Source organism: Callionymus lyra, chromosome 11, assembly GCF_982586985.1.
Source record: "Callionymus lyra chromosome 11, fCalLyr1.hap1.1, whole genome shotgun sequence".
NCBI classification, from domain to species: domain Eukaryota; kingdom Metazoa; phylum Chordata; class Actinopteri; order Syngnathiformes; family Callionymidae; genus Callionymus; species Callionymus lyra.
Window position 1 is genome coordinate 19,009,976 of NC_141828.1, and position 19,564 is coordinate 19,029,539.

Genomic DNA, 19,564 nt, shown 5'->3' on the forward strand with positions numbered 1-19,564 from the left:
GATGCCACCATGATGAAGATGGTGCCACCATGATGATGATGATGCCACCATGATGAAGATGATGCCACCATTATGAAGATGGTGACACCATGATGAAGATGGAGACACCATGATGATGATAGTGCCAGCATGATGATGATGATGCCACCATGATGAAGATGGTGACACCATGATGATGATAGTGTCAGCATGATGATGATGATGCTACCATGATGAAGATGGTGCCACCATGATGAAGATGATGCCACCATGATGAAGATGATGCCACCATGATGAAGATGGTGACACCATGATGAAGATAGTGCCAGCATGATGATGATGATGCCACCATGATGAAGATGGTGTCACCATGATGATGATAGTGTCAGCATGATGATGAAGATGATGCCACCATGATGAAGATGGTGCCACCATGATGAAGATAGTGCCAGCATGATGATGATGATGCCACCATGATGAAGATGGTGACACCATGATGATGATAGTGTCAGCATGATGATGATGATGATGCCACCATGATGATGATGATGCTACCTTGATGAAGATGGTGACACCATGATGATGATAGTGCCAGCATGATGAAGATGGTGACACTATGATGATGATGATGCCACCATGATGAAGATGGTGCCACCATGATGAAGATGGTGCCAGCATGATGAAGATGGTGACACCATGATGATGATGATGCCACCATGATGAAGATGATGCCACCATGATGAAGATGATGCCACCATGATGAAGATGGTGCCATCATGATGAAGATGGTGCCACCATGATGAAGATGATGCCACCATGATGATGATGATGCCTCCATGATGAAGATGGTGACACCATGATGAAGATGATGCCACCATTATGAAGATGGTGACACCATGATGATGATGATGCCTCCATGATGAAGATGATGCCACCATTATGAAGATGGTGACACCATGATGAAGATGATGCCACCATGATGAAGATGGTGACACCATGATGAAGATGATGCTACCATGATGAAGATGATGCCACCATTATGAAGATGGTGACACCATGATGAAGATGATGCTACCATGATGAAGATGATGCCACCATGATGAAGATGATGCCACCATGATGAAGATGGTGCCACCATGATGATGATGATGCCACCATGATGAAGATGATGCCACCTTTATGAAGATGGTGACACCATGATGAAGATGGTGACACCATGATGATGATAGTGCCAGCATGATGATGATGATGCCACCATGATGAAGATGGTGCCACCATGATGAAGATGATGCCACCATGATGAAGATGGTGACACCATGATTATGATGATGCTACCATGATGAAGATGGTGCCTCCATGATGAAGATGGTGCCACCATGATGAAGATGATGCCACCATGATGAAGATGGTGACACGATGATGATGATAGTGCCAGCATGATGATGATGATGCCACCATGATGAAGATGGTGCCACCATGATGAAGATGATGCCACCATGATGAAGATGGTGACACCATGATTATGATGATGCTACCATGATGAAGATGGTGCCACCATGATGAAGATGATGCCACCATGATGAAGATGGTGACACCATGATGATGATAGTGCCAGCATGATGATGATGATGCCACCATGATGAAGATGGTGCCACCATGATGAAGATGATGCCACCATGATGAAGATGGTGACACCATGATTATGATGATGCTACCATGATGAAGATGGTGCCACCATGATGAAGATGATGCCACCATGATGAAGATGATGCCACCATGATGAAGATGGTGCCACCATGATGATGATTATGCCACCATGATGAAGATGATGCCACCTTTATGAAGATGGTGACACCATGATGAAGATGGTGACACCATGATGATGATAGTGCCAGCATGATGATGATGATGCCACCATGATGAAGATGGTGCCACCATGATGAAGATGATGCCACCATGATGAAGATGGTGACACCATGATTATGATGATGCTACCATGATGAAGATGGTGCCACCATGATGAAGATGGTGCCACCATGATGAAGATGATGCCACCATGATGAAGATGGTGACACGATGATGATGATAGTGCCAGCATGATGATGATGATGCCACCATGATGAAGATGGTGCCACCATGATGAAGATGATGCCACCATGATGAAGATGGTGACACCATGATTATGATGATGCTACCATGATGAAGATGGTGCCACCATGATGAAGATGATGCCACCATGATGAAGATGATGCCACCATGATGAAGATGATGCCACCATGATGAAGATGGTGACACCATGATGATGATAGTGCCAGCATGATGATGATGATGATGCCACCATGATGAAGATGGTGACACCATGATGATGATAGTGCCAGCATGATGATGATGATGATGATGCCACCATGATGATGATGATGCCACCATGATGAAGATGATGCCACCATGATGATGACAGTGCCAGCATGATGATGATGATGATCATGCATGTATGGAGTCTACTGACTCCTACAAGAAACATCTGAAAACATTTTTATTTGTGCAGGTTTTTCCTTGATTTTCTGAGACTCCTGTGTTTGTCTCTGTGTTGTCTTGACCTTTTAAAGTATATATTTTATTGAGTATTGTTTTGATTGTTTAAGCGCTTAGTCTGGAAAAGCGCTCCACAAATATAAATGACTTACTTACTTACTTACATGAAACGGCATCTTAAACTGATGCATCATTCTCATCCCCCGGGGCGTTTGAGTCACTAAGAGCGAACGGGAGGACGGTCAAGGGGTATCAGACTAAAGTCAGCATTACGAGGAGACATCTATGTGACATGCAGCCCCAGAGATGCGACAGAGAGAGCACGGCCGCCTATAAGAAATGTTCTGGTCGTGTGCAACAGCCTGTCAGTCTGTGCTCAGCAGCCAGAACTGGCAGCAGGACAGCAAAACCTGTTCTGCTGGTGACACAGATACAGGTCCATAAATATTGATGTGAGTTCACTTGAAATCTTTCTTCTTTTTTTTTTCCTTTTGTGTCCTCGTCATGTCAACATGTTGAGTGAGACACACGCCATGGTGACCCCACTTGAGGTGAACGTGAAGGAGATTTTTTTTTTTTAGATAAGTGACATGCTGGTTATTCTTCAGTGGTCCTTGATGTTGACTGGAAGATTTTCCAAGGAGGTATTTGACAGTTATTATCATATTTTCAACGTGTCATTTTTAAAAACATACACAAGACAACAATTTCTATGGTTCTTGTAAGAGGTTCCTGAGAGTGATGAGCTGATGGAGCTTCATGAAACAGTCTCATGTTGTTTAGAGATCAGTAGGTGGCGCCATCGGTTTAAAAATGATGTGATGTTTCATTAGAACAGTTCTTCAAAACAAAGGAAATAGTGCAGAGACCGCCATCTAGTGGACTCTAAAAATAATGACACTGCTTCATGAAGCTTCATCAGACCAGATCAGTTCCTGACAACCTGTGGCTTATAAATTGAAATTCTCTTGGAAACTTTTGGACTTTCAACTTTTTTTATGTACTTGCAAGCATTTCACTGTCATCTAAACCCCGTCAACAAGTAGAACAAATAACTAGTGATGGTCTGATGAAGCTTCATGAAGCAGTGTAATTTTTTTCAGAGTCCACTAGATGGCGGTCTCTGCACTATTTTCCTTTGTTTTGAACAATTGTTCTAACAAAACATCACATCATTTTTAAACTGATGGCGCCACCTACTGACCTCTAAACAACATGACACTGTTTCATGAAGCTTCATCAACCCATCACTAATAAAACGTTTTTTGGCAATTTGAGATGGTTAATTAAGAGAAGGAGAAGCAAAAGTATCTTCATGAGAGTATTTTACTGCAGAGTCCTTGAATTTTGACAAACAAAGAATAAAGAAAGAAAGGCCTTTTAGCAGTTTGTGGTTTTGCAGCTGAAAAAGCTCTTCTAAGAGAATCTCCCGCTTCTGTTGAAAACTTTTTGTTTGGAGGCAAACGGTTGAAAGTGTATGAGGCTTTACTTTATGCTTTACTGTGCCTCAGCACAAGACACAACCAAAAACTGATGAATTTTGCTGATTATTTTCTTTTAAAAACATGAACTCTTAAAAGACATTCACAGTTTTACTTCCTAAAGCTTAGAGGACTATTGAAGTTAAATTTCTCAACACTGGATTAGGTCTAAGCTTTGTTTTTAAAGGAATTTTATTTTAAAAATTCAACTGATATGTGAGTGTTTCCCCCCCGACTGTATATCAGTCCTTGACCTGCAAGTCTCCTCTCGTTACAATGTCATCTCAAGCTTGGGGCCTCGCGACAAAAGCCCCTTTCACTGGCTCTTGGTGTCTCCTGAGTTCGATTAGCCTGGAATTCCACGGGTCCGGATGGGAGGATCCAGAAGCCTCGAGGCAGGCGTGAGGCTAGTTTTTCTTCTGCATTTTTAAAAATATTGACTGTACTCTTGACCTCACCGATACGCTTCCGACGTGCTCCGACCAGAAAGTCAGTTTCCTAGAGGACGATGGTTCCGCAGTGGCCTTGAGATGTTTTATTTTATTCTATGATGCAAAATGACCAATAAATCAATTGTTCTGTGCACAGAAAATAATAAAAGCAGATAATGCGTATTGATTCTGGTAAATATGATGGTCCTTGATTTGATTTTCAGAAGCTAATACAATTGTAAGACCATTTTATCCAAAATACTTTTCAAATCACAATAAATAGAGTGATTAAAAGCCTGGTAACAATCAAATACAATCATGTTTATTGATCCAGCTCCTTTGAATGTTACGATAAACACAAAAAAGGAGTCAAGCTGAAAGCACTTTATTTCCTGGAAAATAAAAAACAGATCCGTGAAACCTTTTAAAGCTCAGCTGTGTCAAACCACATTTGTCAGGTCCTGGATCACGTTATAGTACAAACAAGAGCACTCTAATGCCCTGACATGACTTGATAAATATGAATATGTTTCTTCAGAATCGTCCATGTTTATTCAAGTTGACGTTAAAATATGACCAGAGAAGGAACGCACTCAGAATTCCCATCTGGTGTTTTTTATGTTGTTTTTTTTCATCTTTGTAGGATTTGGTTCAGGAGTTTCTGCAACACAACATATAACATATAAAAATCAACAAAATAAGAAAGAGTTTGTTCATTTCTGGTCAATATTTCTTACTTTATACAGAAGTATTACCAAAAATGAATTCCAATGTCTTACATATAAATAGCTGTTTAAGAAAGTAAAATGTATTTAAAATATACTCAGACTAAATTAAATGTCTTTTATAAGAACAATGCGATAAAACAAGTGTGTTGGGCTATGTTTAGAGTTGAATTCAATTATGTCAACACATGAAATGAACAACAACTACTTGTCCTTAATAATGAATATGTTATTCTTGGTCTGTACATTAAACAAACATTAAGTATTTCTTGGAATTATCTTCCTTTTTTTTAGCGACATCTTGAACCATAACTGTTCAGTCTTGACTTTTTCAGTTTGAAATAGATACCTTGAATTAGTTGTATAGTAGCAAATATTATAGAATCTAGTACCATCTAGTGGCCTTCTGAAAACCAAGACTCTTCAAGAACTTTTAACTAGGTAAATATTTTTTAAATTTCAACGAGTTTTTCTTACTGTCATTTTTTTTAATTGAGTTTATTGACGCTTAATCTCAACCTCTAAAATAACTGATTTTATTCAAGATTATTAGTCTTTGAATGTATGAAAAAACAGGATTTGCAGCTTAAAATAAATAAAAATGAAATAATAATCCTACATTTGTATCAAGATCAAACTAAAAGTTCTAAAGCTCATGTCATAGTTCAAGTTTAAAGCTAAAAATACGTGTTTTTCCCTCCAGACTCTGATGATTCTTCAGATGATCCAAGCGTTCCTGCATCAGATGCTTCTAACAGGTCACTCAGCAGGAGATCAATGATGGTGTCAACACGTCTGAACTCTAGACTCTCTGTTGTGCAACAACTGTGTAATAATTCCAGAAAGTGAAAACCCTCCTTCACGTTCCTCTCACACCTGCTCATGATTGACAGCGAGTCAAGTGTTGCAGCTCAGCTCTAATAGGAGCTCAGGTGAAGCTGAGCGACTTTGAGTGACAGTCCGTGTCCTAAATACTTCAGTCTGTTGCCCAAACTGTCTTTACTGTCAGAGGACGACACATATGACATTTATACATATATTTGAGGACTAGGATGAGACTTGAAAGTATCATGCGATATGAATTTGTATAAAAGGTGACACAACTGAGATAATTTAATTCTAAAACAAAGTTTAAAAGCATTTTCTTTTTGCGGTCAAATAGCGACCTCTGCTGGTAAGAAGGCAGTCTGCCTGAACGTTCGACCACTTCAATAGAAGCAGGAAACTACTACTGTATGGAAGTATATCAGTGCCATCAGAATATTGAATGCTTGAATTTAATACTACTGCTACTACTACTACTATTAGTAGTATTAGTAGAACTAGAAATACTACTACTAGTACTACTACAACAACGACTACTGCTTTTACCAATTCTACTACTATTACCAGAACTACTACTACTACTATACAATCTACTTCTACTACTAACATAAATAAAAATACTACCACTAGTTCTGATAGAACTACTAAACTACTACAACTAACAGTAGTACTACTAGAACTACTACTACTACTACTTCAGTTTCAGTTTATTTCAACTACTACTAGAACTACTTTTAATAACACTTGTAATACTTAAATGACTACTACTGGTATTGCTAGAACTACTTCTACTAATTCTAGTACTACCTAACCAACTACTACTGCTATTACTAGCATATAGCTAGAACTACTACTACTACTACTACTACGACTACTACTGGAACTACTTCTGCTAATACTAGAACAAATACTAGTAATACTACTTGAAATACTACTTCTAGTACTACTATAACAACAACTAATGCTTCTACTAATTCTACTACTACTACTAGAACTACTACTACTGCTACTACTTATACAAGAGCTACTTCTACTACTAACATAACTGCTAATACTACCACTAGTTCTACTTGAACTTCTACTACACTACTACAACTAACAGTAGTACTACTAGAACTACTACTACTTCAACTACTACTACAACTACCTCTACTCCCACTACTATAACTACTGCTAATCCTACCACTAGAACTACTTATACTTCATATCGTTTCCAGACACATTTTCTGGAATATGTTTTTTTTAAAAGATTAAACAGCTATTTAAACATCTTGTTGTTATTTAAAAAATAAGCACATGAACACTGACTCATGAAGATTATTTATAAATGAGCTGAGGAGACTGAGGGGTTTATATTTACCTTTTTATAGACTTCAGCTCGCAATCGGTTTGTCTGTGTCACGACCTTCCTTCTCTCGTCTTCTTTCTTCTTTGTCACCTCAGGCAACAGCTTATACATCCTGCAGACAGAGACATGTTAAATGAATGACTTATTAATACTATTAGCATCATTATTATTCAAATGATTTTATGTTGTTCTTATCATCATTATTACTAGTAATTACTGTAAGAAAATAATAACAATAATAATAATAATTATTATTATTATTATAATTAGTATTATTATTGGTATTATTATTATTATTATTATTATCTTTAAAATGTATGAAATGTTAATGATAAGATACAGACACAGTGGTTGGCTGGTCTTACAGAACTCTCTCAGCAGCCAATTTGTAAAGAGATAGCTGCAGTCAGATTGTGTCTGCGGTGAAAGATTTTCTACAAAAGGGCATCATCACATCAGGTGTCTTTGCAGATAAAGGGAAAGGAAGTGCAGAGATAACCACCTCTGAGGTCCACTCATAACTCCTGTCAGGGCTTCCACTGTTGTTGGGTGGATGAGACATTCAGAGCTTCATATATATGAAGTGACATTAACTGCGTGGAAGACTCACCGCCGGGACCGGAGCTGCATCTCTCTGCCAGATATAAACCTCTCCCTGGGCTTGAAAAGGTTATCTAGGACACACAAACAGAGAGTTCTGAGGATTCATTTGCAGATCCATTATGTAAACTGGAGTGAACTGCCATGTTTGTGTCTCTTTTGGACAAACACAGAGGGTGACGCGTCCGACACAGTCCTTTGTGTTTCAACCCAAATCAATATTGACACAGCATGAAGCAGACGTGACCCACGGAACCGACCGCAGTCAGAATCATTTCAACTGTCATTGTGGTGCTTTTATCACAGGCTTTAGCCACAGTCTTTATTCATGATGGCTTACTACTACTAGAACTACTATTAGTAGAACTATTTTTACTACTACCAGAACTGCTATTACTACTATTAGTAGAACTATTACTACTACTGCTAGAACTACTATTAGTAGAACTATTACTACTACTACCAGAACTGCTATTACTACTATTAGTAGAACTATTACTACTACTACTAGAACTACTATTAGTAGAACTATTATTACTTCTTCTGCTAGAACTACTATTACTACTATTATTAGAACTATTACTTCTACTGCTAGAACTTCTATTACTACTTTTAGTAGAACTATTACTTCTACTGCTAGAACTACTATTACTACTATTAGTAGAACTATTACTTCTACTGCTAGAACTTCTATTACTACTATTAGTAGAACCATTACTTCTACTGCTAGAACTACTATTACTTTTATTATTAGAACTATTACTTCTACTGCTAGAACTTCTATTACTACTATTAGTAGAACCATTACTTCTACTGCTATAACTACTATTACTACTATTAGCAGAACCATTACTTCTACTGCTAGAACTAATATTACTACTATTAGTAGAACTATTACTTCTACTGCTAGAACTACTATTACTTCTATTATGAGAACTATTACTACTACTATTACTAATATTAGGATAACTATTACTTCTACTGCTAGAACTACTATTACTTCTATTATTATAACTATTAATACTACTGCTAGAACTACTATTACTACTATTAGTAGAACTATTACCACTACTGCTAGAACTACTATTACTAATATTAGGATAACTTTTACTTCTACTGCTAGAACTACTATTACTTCTATTATTAGAACTGTTACTACTACTGCTAGAACTACTATTACTACTATTAGTATAACTATTACTTCTACTACTAGAACTTCTATTACTACTATTAGTTGAACCATTACTTCTACTGTTAGAACTACTATTAGTAGAACTATTATTACTACTACCAGAACTGCTATTACTACTATTAGTAGAACTATTACTACTACTACTAGAACTACTATTAGTAGAACTATTATTACTTCTTCTGCTAGAACTACTATTACTACTATTATTAGAACTATTACTTCTACTGCTAGAACTTCTATTACTACTTTTAGTAGAACTATTACTTCTACTGCTAGAACTACTATTACTACTATTAGTAGAACTATTACTTCTACTGCTAGAACTTCTATTACTACTATTAGTAGAACCATTACTTCTACTGCTAGAACTACTATTACTTTTATTATTAGAACTATTACTTCTACTGCTAGAACTTCTATTACTACTATTAGTAGAACCATTACTTCTACTGCTATAACTACTATTACTACTATTAGCAGAACCATTACTTCTACTGCTAGAACTAATATTACTACTATTAGTAGAACTATTACTTCTACTGCTAGAACTACTATTACTTCGATTATGAGAACTATTACTACTACTATTACTAATATTAGGATAACTATTACTTCTACTGCTAGAACTACTATTACTTCTATTATTATAACTATTAATACTACTGCTAGAACTACTATTACTACTATTAGTAGAACTATTACCACTACTGCTAGAACTACTATTACTAATATTAGGATAACTATTACTTCTACTGCTAGAACTACTATTACTTCTATTATTAGAACTGTTACTACTACTGCTAGAACTACTATTACTACTATTAGTATAACTATTACTTCTACTACTAGAACTTCTATTACTACTATTAGTTGAACCATTACTTCTACTGTTAGAACTACTATTAGTAGAACTATTATTACTACTACCAGAACTGCTATTACTACTATTAGTAGAACTATTACTACTACTACTAGAACTACTATTAGTAGAACTATAATTACTAGTACCAGAACTGCTATTAGTACTATTAGTAGAACTATTACTACTACTGCTAGAACTACTATTACTACTATTAGTAGAACTATTACTACTACTGCTAGAACTACTATTACTACTATTAGTAGAACTATTACTACTACTGCTAGAACTACTATTACTACTATTAGTATAACTATTACTTCTACTGCTATAACGTCTATTACTAATATTAGTAGAACCATTACTTCTACTGCTAGAACTACTATTAGTAGAACTATTACTACTACTGCTAGAACTTCTATTACTACTATTAGTAGAACTATTACTTCTACTGCTAGAACTACTATTACTACTATTAGTAGAACTATTACTTCTACTGCTAGAACTTATATTACTACTATTAGTAGAACCATTACTTCTTCTGCTAGAACTACTATTACTACTATTATTAGAACTATTACTTCTACTGCTAGAACTTCTATTACTACTATTAGTAGAACTATTACTTCTACTGCTAGAACTACTATTACTACTATTAGTAGAACTATTACTTCTACTGCTAGAACTTCTATTACTACTATTAGTAGAACCATTACTTCTACTGCTAGAACTATTATTACTTCTATTATTAGAACTATTACTTCTACTGCTAGAACTTCTATTACTACTATTAGTAGAACCATTACTTCTACTGCTATAACTACTATTACTACTATTAGCAGAACCATTACTTCTACTGCTAGAACTAATATTACTAATATTAGTAGAACTATTACTTCTACTGCTAGAACTAATATTACTTCTATTATTAGAACTATTACTACTACTGCTAGAACTACTATTACTACTATTAGTAGAACTATTACCACTACTGCTAGAACTACTATTACTAATGTTAGGAGAACTATTACTTCTACTGCTAGAACTACTATTACTTATATTATTAGAACTGTTACTACTACTGCTAGAACTACTATTACTACTATTAGTATTACTATTACTTCTACTACTAGAACTTCTATTACTACTATTAGTTGAACCATTACTTCTACTGTTAGAACTACTATTACTACTATTATTAGAACTATTACTTCTACTGCTAGAACTACTATTACTACTATTAGTAGAACCATTACTTATACTGCTAGAACTACTATCACTACTATTAGTAGAACTATTACTACTACTGCTAGAACTACTATTACTACTATTAGTATAACTATTACTTCTACCGCTATAACGTCTATTACTACTATTAGTAGAACCATTACTTCTACTGCTAGAACTACTATTAGTAGAACTATTACTACTACTGCTAGAACTTCTATTACTACTATTAGTAGAACTATTACTTCTACTGCTAGAACTACTATTACTACTATTATTAGAACTATTACTTCTACTGCTAGAACTTATATTACTACTATTAGTAGAACCATTACTTCTTCTGCTAGAACTACTATTACTACTATTATTAGAACTATTACTTCTACTGCTAGAACTTCTATTACTACTATTAGTAGAACTATTACTTCTACTGCTAGAACTACTATTACTACTATTAGTAGAACTATTACTTCTACTGCTAGAACTTCTATTACTACTATTAGTAGAACCATTACTTCTACTGCTAGAACTACTATTACTTCTATTATTAGAACTATTACTTCTACTGCTAGAACTTCTATTACTACTATTAGTAGAACCATTACTTCTACTGCTATAACTACTATTACTACTATTGGCAGAACCATTACTTCTACTGCTAGAACTAATATTACTACTATTAGTAGAACTATTACTTCTACTGCTAGAACTACTATTACTTCTATTATTAGAACTATTACTACTACTGCTAGAACTACTATTACTACTATTAGTAGAACTATTACCACTACTGCTAGAACTACTATTACTAATATTAGGAGAACTATTACTTCTACTGCTAGAACTACTATTACTTATATTATTAGAACTGTTACTACTACTGCTAGAACTACTATTACTACTATTAGTATTACTATTACTTCTACTACTAGAACTTCTATTACTACTATTAGTTGAACCATTACTTCTACTGTTAGAACTACTATTACTACTATTAGTAGAACTATTACTTCTACTGCTAGAACTACTATTACTACTATTAGTAGAACCATTACTTATACTGCAAGAACTACTATCACTACTATTAGTAGAACTATTACTTTTACTACTAGAATTACTATAACTACTATTAGTAGAAACATTACTTCTACTGCTAGAACTACTATTACTACTATTAGTAGAATTATTACTTTTACTACTAGAACATCTATTACTACTTTTAGTAGAACCATTACTTCTACTGCTAGAACTACTATCACTACTATTAGTAGAACTATTACTTCTACTACTAGAACTTCTATTACTACTATTAGTAGAACTTATACTTCTACTACTATAACTACTATTACGTATATTATTAGAACTATTACTACTACTGCTAGAACTACTATTACTACTATTAGTAGATCTATTACTACTTCTGCTAGAACTACTATTACTAATATAAGTAGAACTATCACTACTACTGCTAGAACTACTATTACTACTATTAGTAGAACTATTACTTTTACTACTAGAACTACTAGAACTACTATTAGTAGAACCATTACTTCTACTGCTAGAACTACTATTACTACTATTAGTAGAATTATTACTTCTACTACTAGAACTTCTATTACTACTATTAGTAGAACCATTACTTCTACTGCTAGAACTACTATCATTACTATTAGTAGAATTATTAATTCTACTACTAGAACTACTATTACTTCTATTATTAGAACTATAACTACTACTGCTAGAACTACTATTAATACTATTAGTAGAACTATTACTTCTACTGCTATAACTACTATTACTACTATTAGTAGAATTATTACTTCTACTACTAGAACTTCTATTACTACTATTAGTAGAACTTCTACTTCTACTTCTAGAACTACTATTACTTCTATTATTAGAACTATTACTACTACTGCTAGAACTACTATTACTACTATTAGTAGATCTATTACTACTTCTGCTAGAACTACTATTACTAATATTAGTAGAACTATCACTACTACTGCTAGAACTGCTATTACTAATATTAGTAGAACTAAGACTACTACTGCTAGAACTACTATTACTCCTATGAGTAGAACTATAGCCATGTGCCATCTATGTGCCAGTTGGAAATAACTGTAGTATCTACAAAATACCAGCAGAGAGCAGAGTCGCAACCATATTGAGAGCAATGTTAACCTCCAACGCTTATTACATAACATTTAGAATTTTGAAATAAAATAGAATAACCAAATAAACGAATTATGAACATTTTCTATTTTTTCTTAATGTGATATTGTTTTAATCAACTATAAGTTTTTAGTATTTAGAAATAAAAATAAATAAAAAATGACAAAATTAATGACACTTTTTTTTTAATAATGTTGATTAAGTTCAATAAAAAAATCGAGCTCACCACTAAGTGGGTCCGGTGTGGTACAGTTCTTCCTCTGCTTGTCTGGTTCCTCCCTCAGAACTTGTATGAGCTCCAGCTCGGGGGTCTGCAGTCCTCGCCTCGACCTCGCCCTACACTCCATCCTTCTCACCCGACCCTGGGATTGACTGATGAAGTCTGGCCTGAAGAGCTCTAAGGCCTCCTGAGGATGAAGAGGTGAATAAAAAGAAGAAATCTACAATAAGCTGCTTGTTAGTGGGAAGAATTCAGTACAAGTCATTGACACTAATCCTGTGGAAGAAGGCGAAAATTCATCTGTTCAGAATTATCCTTAATCTCTTGCTTAACCTTGGAGAATCCTCTTCAGCGCTTCCTCAGAGGTGTGGGCTGCATGGTGGGATTACACTTTAGCCACAGATAATGGCACAACAGCTTCACTCACATGGGAAATATACGTCTCCCAGGGCAGACCTGCACATTAGATTGTCCTCTCACTGGACCGTCTTGTCCTTGTCAGCAGCCATTTATTATGATTTTTATTAGGACTTGGGAAGCTGGAAAAGCATCTCTCTTTAAAACCACTAGAACCTGATTAACCTTTGCAAAAAAAAAAAAAAAAAATGATAGAAATACATCACTTTAAATAATTATATTATAGTTGAACTAGAGCTTTATATTGGCAAAAAACTGGTGATGCGATACTTATCACGACAGAGGGACAACACGGTTATAGCATATGATACATTGTGATACAGTAGGAACAAGTATATATTTGTAGTATTGTCAGAGTACTTGAATCTGGTGTTTACAGACCACATGACTCTTGACGAAGTCTTAACTGCTAGAATTTGAATTTAAAACCCAAATATATCGAAATACCTGTTTTAAAAAGCTGCTAGAGTCAACAGTATCCTCTTGTCCTCAGACATTGCTAGGGTCTCGTGGAATTTTGAATCATTTAGCGTTGAAGGTGTAATGACTGAGCAGAAGTTTAATTGGAACACAAAAATAAACAAACATCATTAATATTTGTGAATTGTACATTTTTTAAATAATTTTATTTACTAAGTTATTGAACTAAAAAACATAAATAAATGATGGCGGACACACTTGGTTGGTTGAAAAGGCTTTGATTCTTTGTTTACCCCAGTATTCCTTCACATGAGTTCTGGAAATCGATTTATACAGACTTTTATATGAAAGTTTTTTCATGTCAAAAACGACTTTAGAAAAAAAATCATCTTAGTCACAATCACAAATGTAAAAACTGACATTTGATAGGTTGTTAATAATAAATGACATCTAGTCACATCACTGCACTTAAGTTGTATTCTGTACCTGTACTTCAATTAAAAGTATAAAACGTGTGTAGAAAATCAATGAAGAAAAATAAATGGCTGCCTCTTACAAGCTTTTTATGAAGAGTGGGAGGAACAATTGGTGCTAGGTTCTGACACTCCAATCTTCTCAACAAAGCAAGACCCCAACCAGTAATGCAATCGGGGAAATGTGAGTTCTTCTACGAGAGCAGGTCAGAATTTTCGCAGCAGGGTTTTGTATATTGTATATGCAGAGGAGACACACTTGTTTATGTAGACTAATTTGTGCTTTGATTAGATTTCAGCAGATAGATAACCTGAAATTTGAAATGGTATGATGAAGGTCCTAGTCATGGTTTAATTGTTTCCCAGCTGCTCGGGGCAACAGGCACAACAACACTCACACCATCCAAATGGTTCCAAATCAAGGCAATTGGACCAAGAACAGTTTTAGACGTTTCACCTCCCAACCAAGAGGCTTATTCAGTTCCAAATAGCTGGTCTGAGGACCAGGTATAGATCCATGCCGGGGAAGAGGCAGAGAACAACTGGGATGGAGTTGGGATCAACATGTGGATCGTAGAAACACATCTGGTTGATTAAACTCTTGAGGATCATTAGCTGACACTGTCAAGTGGGGTGTTATGAACACATTATCCAAGTTGTTTGTAAAGTTACACATTGTATTGACTAGAGAGGTTATGCCTGAAAGGATTTTTTACAACCTAATAAAAATGGTTTTATTCTCTCAAGCCACCTCTGGATCCGAGGAGACGGCACTCTTGTGTTAAAGCAGTTGTTTTGTTTCCCCTGATGTACAGGTCTGGGCATTCATCAATTTTTTGACTGGGTATTTACTGCTTAGGATGGACTGGGCCTCTGCCTCGGGGTGTTAACAGGCTTAAAGTGAACAGGAATCCACTGTTTGTTTCTTTGATATGCTTGAAATATAAAGCGTTTCAATGTCTTTGTGTCTCTCATCCTTTTTAAATTCCGTGTCCTACATCTTCTTGTTCTACTGGTCCACTTAAAACTAATGTGTTGGTTTAAGTGTGTCTTAAATAGATGTTGGACCTCTGCTGTACTCATCAGTATGTGTCTGTTTGTATAAAAAAGTTTATTTTCATTTAAATATTTACATTAGAAAATGTCCTTAAGCCCCGCCCACTGAAAACTGAATATTAAATTGTGTTTACCATAACCACACCCACTCTGCTGTGATTGGTCAAGCATCTGGGTTTGTCACCGGGTTCATCAATCATGGAAGTCTCCACCTCAAAGGGGCTCGTTGTATAAACAAAGTGGAGCGTGATTACAGCTGGCTGTAGGAGGAGTGAAGCCATTATTAAGATATAATTGACTCCGATCTCGTAACCTCTCGTTCGCCGAAATTTCAGACGGGGTGATGATGAGGAACTTACTGCATCTTGGAGAGGAAGACTTTAGCATTTAAACAAATGTGAGTGACACGCAAAAATCTATTCAGAAAACAAACAAACTCTACTAAAAAAGGACGCTGGTAGTCTAGCTAACTAGCAACTGTGTTGCTATGCGATCGAGCTAACCACTTCGCCGCCGAGCACCCCTTGACAGCACCTTTAATTCTGCAATCTGTGAAAAATGATGAGCCTCTTACTTGCAGGGTGAGAGTTTGTGGTAAATCTCCCGGAGAATTTGACTCGGAGTGGGAATGATAACGACGTTTCCTTCCCGAGCCGGAGCCCTGTCCCCGTCGTTTCTCCGTTTGATCCCTCACTTGAGCTCGGCGCCGCTCTGCAGACAGAGTCATCGAAACCAGTGTTGAACATCATCTGGGAAGTCGAATCCTTTTATAAAAAGGTTATAAAAGAGCGAAAAAGGATTCTCACTGGACAATTCTCTAATCTGAAATAGATCTTTTTTTTCCCCCTTTCTTTTTCAATCCAAAGGTTTATTGTTTTATTTGATGTCGGGATGAGTGAAGCGCCTCCTCACAGAGTGGGTAATATCACATTTCTCATGTTCTCGGGTTTCATTCAGGATTTTATGATGTGAAGAGGAGAGCAAATGAACAAATCACCAACCGGGCCACGGACACACTCCGGATTGGTGGAGAGGAGCCAGAGGGAAGACGAGTGTGGTCCATGAATAATGTAGAAATGACGGCGCATCCATCCTGCACCTGTAACCTCATTCCTGTGCCTTTTTTTTATGGAGAGACGCTCACCGGGCCGTGACTGACCATCATATGCTCCTCGAAGCACCGGTGCAACAAAAACCAAAACAAAACAGACACACACAAAAAACTCAACAATTGGTGAGCAGGTGGCACCTGAACAAACGCGGCGGTTCAAAAGAACAAGAAAAAGGTTGTGGGTGGCGCTGGAAAATTAATTCTGTATATCGACCTGAGGAATGTTGATAAATAATTGAAAAAGTTTTTTGGCTGATATTTTTTTAAAAGGGTGAACTCACTGCTCCGGGTGGCCGCGAGTCAAACAGCAGTTCTGCCATTTTCAACGGATCAAACAAGAGAATCCATGTTTGTTTTTTACTCTTCCTTTCATATCTTTAAGAGACAAAATTCTTTCTCGCACTCATTAAACGAACATGTAGGAATGAAATAACCAATTAAAAAACATGCTCTGTCATAAAATATTAACATATATGTTTAATCATTTAAATATAATATCAACACTGTTAGGACTAATGATTTCTTCAGGAAATCTGGATCTATATTGTTCTTTGAACTAATCTCTACATTATATTTTTTGCACAGACTTTTAAATGAATTGATCACATTTTGTCAGATGTGCTCCCTTCATCCATCTCTTCATCACTCATGATCTATCAGTCAAACAGATAGATGACCTCTCTGACCTCTATAACTCTGAGTCCCTCAGATTAACATTAAGCAGTTTAAAAAAACAACCTGTTAATGTCTATTGTCTATAAAGAAGTCACAATATTAAATAACACCATAGAAAGCCACAAATAAATGAATGTGGGCGATATATAAAAATACTTCTGCCATGAAATGGACCATTTTATAGTGATGGTCTGATGAAGCTTCATGAAACAGTGTCATGTTGTTTAGAGATCAGTAGGTGGCGCCATCAGTTTAAACATGATGTGATGTTTCATTAGAACAGTTGTTCAAAACTGAGAGAAAATGATGCAGAGACCGCCATCTACAGGACTCTGAAAATAATGACACTGCTTCATGAAGCTTCATAAATTAAAAAAGTATATTTTAAATTAATGTTTCTTTAATGATCATTCTAACACCGAGCTAAAAATATACCACAATAAATGATAATGTAATAAATATTACTTCATAAACAATATGTTTGTGTGTTGCTGTTTATTTATTGTTGTGTAACTATCTCATTCCGTTGCATGCACAAAACGAAATCGCTGAATTAGATTAAGAATGCATGAGGAACAGATGAAAACAAGAAGGGAAGACTACAAAAAGGAAGCCGTGGATCAAACAGCCACGACTCCTAACATGATTTTCTGCAGAAGGCTTTGGAAAATACGAGCCGCTGAGAAGAACACACACATCAGTGGCTCATTTGAGATTTCACTCTTGAGATAGGAAGGTTGAGGAGCCGTACCTGAGCCGGTACTGAGAGAGTGTTGTAAGTGACACCAGGTGGACGATCTGGAATCAGTTTCCATCTTGTTCTTTAGTTGCACCGTTAAAGAAGGTGCTCCACATTGATCGCCGTTCTTTTGACTCCCGAAAAAACCCGTACGTCCACCATCTTGTTTCTCTTTTTGCTTAGAAGCACACAGTTTCATGGACAGTGAAGACCTGTGCTGCTGGTTCACGTCCCTCTCTTCAAGCTCTGTCAACTCCACAGAGAGTAACCTGTCCAACAGAACAAGACAGGATGTAAACCTGGCAGGGACGTCGCGGTGGATGCACGACAGATGTGAGAACATTGGTTCAGGCACAAGGGAGTTGTCGATTTTATCATGAATGTGTTTTAATCTCCAGCGTGCATGTGGAAGTCCTCGATCATCGGCTGTCAATCCGGAGTCTGGGCGAGATGGAAAGATGCTCTGTGGCGCCCTGATGTCGTCACCATGTTGGAAAACTCGCATTGTTGATCAGATTTTTTTTTGATGGTGTTTTCATTCACGGTCTTACTGGAATCCTAAAAGAGGACGACAGATAAAACAAATTATTGCAGTGAATTACAAAAATCAATAAAGGCAATGGTCAAAAGCATAATAATAATTATAAATCATGAATTACGACCTTCTTTGGTGCCTAAAACTGTGTTGGTTAACAATTGTGGCGAAAAAAACTACAGTTTCACCGGGAAGTACTTTGCTCCTGGGGACATAATCTTGAATGACACAGACTCACTGATGCATGTAGGGGCAGGAATTCTGACCTGCAGTCCAACAGAGAAACATTCTTGTCAGAAAATAATCCAACGGTACCTCGGTATGTGGTGCTACAGAGTCAGACCTTGCATGTCAAGTTTAAACCACACAAACATGCAATGTACGAGTTTTATAAGAAGCAGTTACAGATAGAAGAGTCACAGTTGAAGATAAGGAAAAATGATTGCGTTATTTAAAATAACAATAGACAATATAATGGAATATCACCAAGACATTGATGGTGAGATGATATAAAAATGCTGGTAACCCATTGTAAAAATGCGCA

At 36.1% G+C, this 19,564-nt stretch overlaps 1 protein-coding gene across 1 annotated transcript; it reads right to left on the reverse strand.

Moving 5' to 3' along the window:
• Positions 1–4,872: 4,872 nt before the first annotated feature.
• LOC148069542 (uncharacterized) lies at positions 4,873–18,990 on the reverse strand. The gene is made up of 6 exons (XM_087803240.1): positions 18,498–18,990; positions 16,535–16,671; positions 13,601–13,814; positions 7,932–7,995; positions 7,334–7,433; positions 4,873–5,084 (listed from the first exon to the last, which is right to left on the reverse strand). The coding sequence occupies exons 1-6, from the start codon at positions 18,988–18,990 to the stop codon at positions 5,055–5,057; spliced, it is 1,038 nt and encodes a 345-aa protein (XP_087659366.1). The 3' UTR covers positions 4,873–5,054.
• Between the last annotated feature and the right edge of the window lie 574 nt (positions 18,991–19,564).

Excerpts from the sequence above, each read along its gene's own strand:
- LOC148069542 (XM_087803240.1), bottom strand. The coding sequence starts at position 18,990 with ATGCGAGTTTTCCAACATGGTGACGACATCAGGGCGCCACAGAGCATC. Across the intron at positions 16,672-18,497 it reads CTCTCTCAGTACCGGCTCAG|AGCGGCGCCGAGCTCAAGTG; the intron begins GTACGGCTCCTC and ends CTCTGTCTGCAG. Across the intron at positions 5,085-7,333 it reads GAGCTGAAGTCTATAAAAAG|AAACTCCTGAACCAAATCCT; the intron begins GTAAATATAAAC and ends GTTGTGTTGCAG.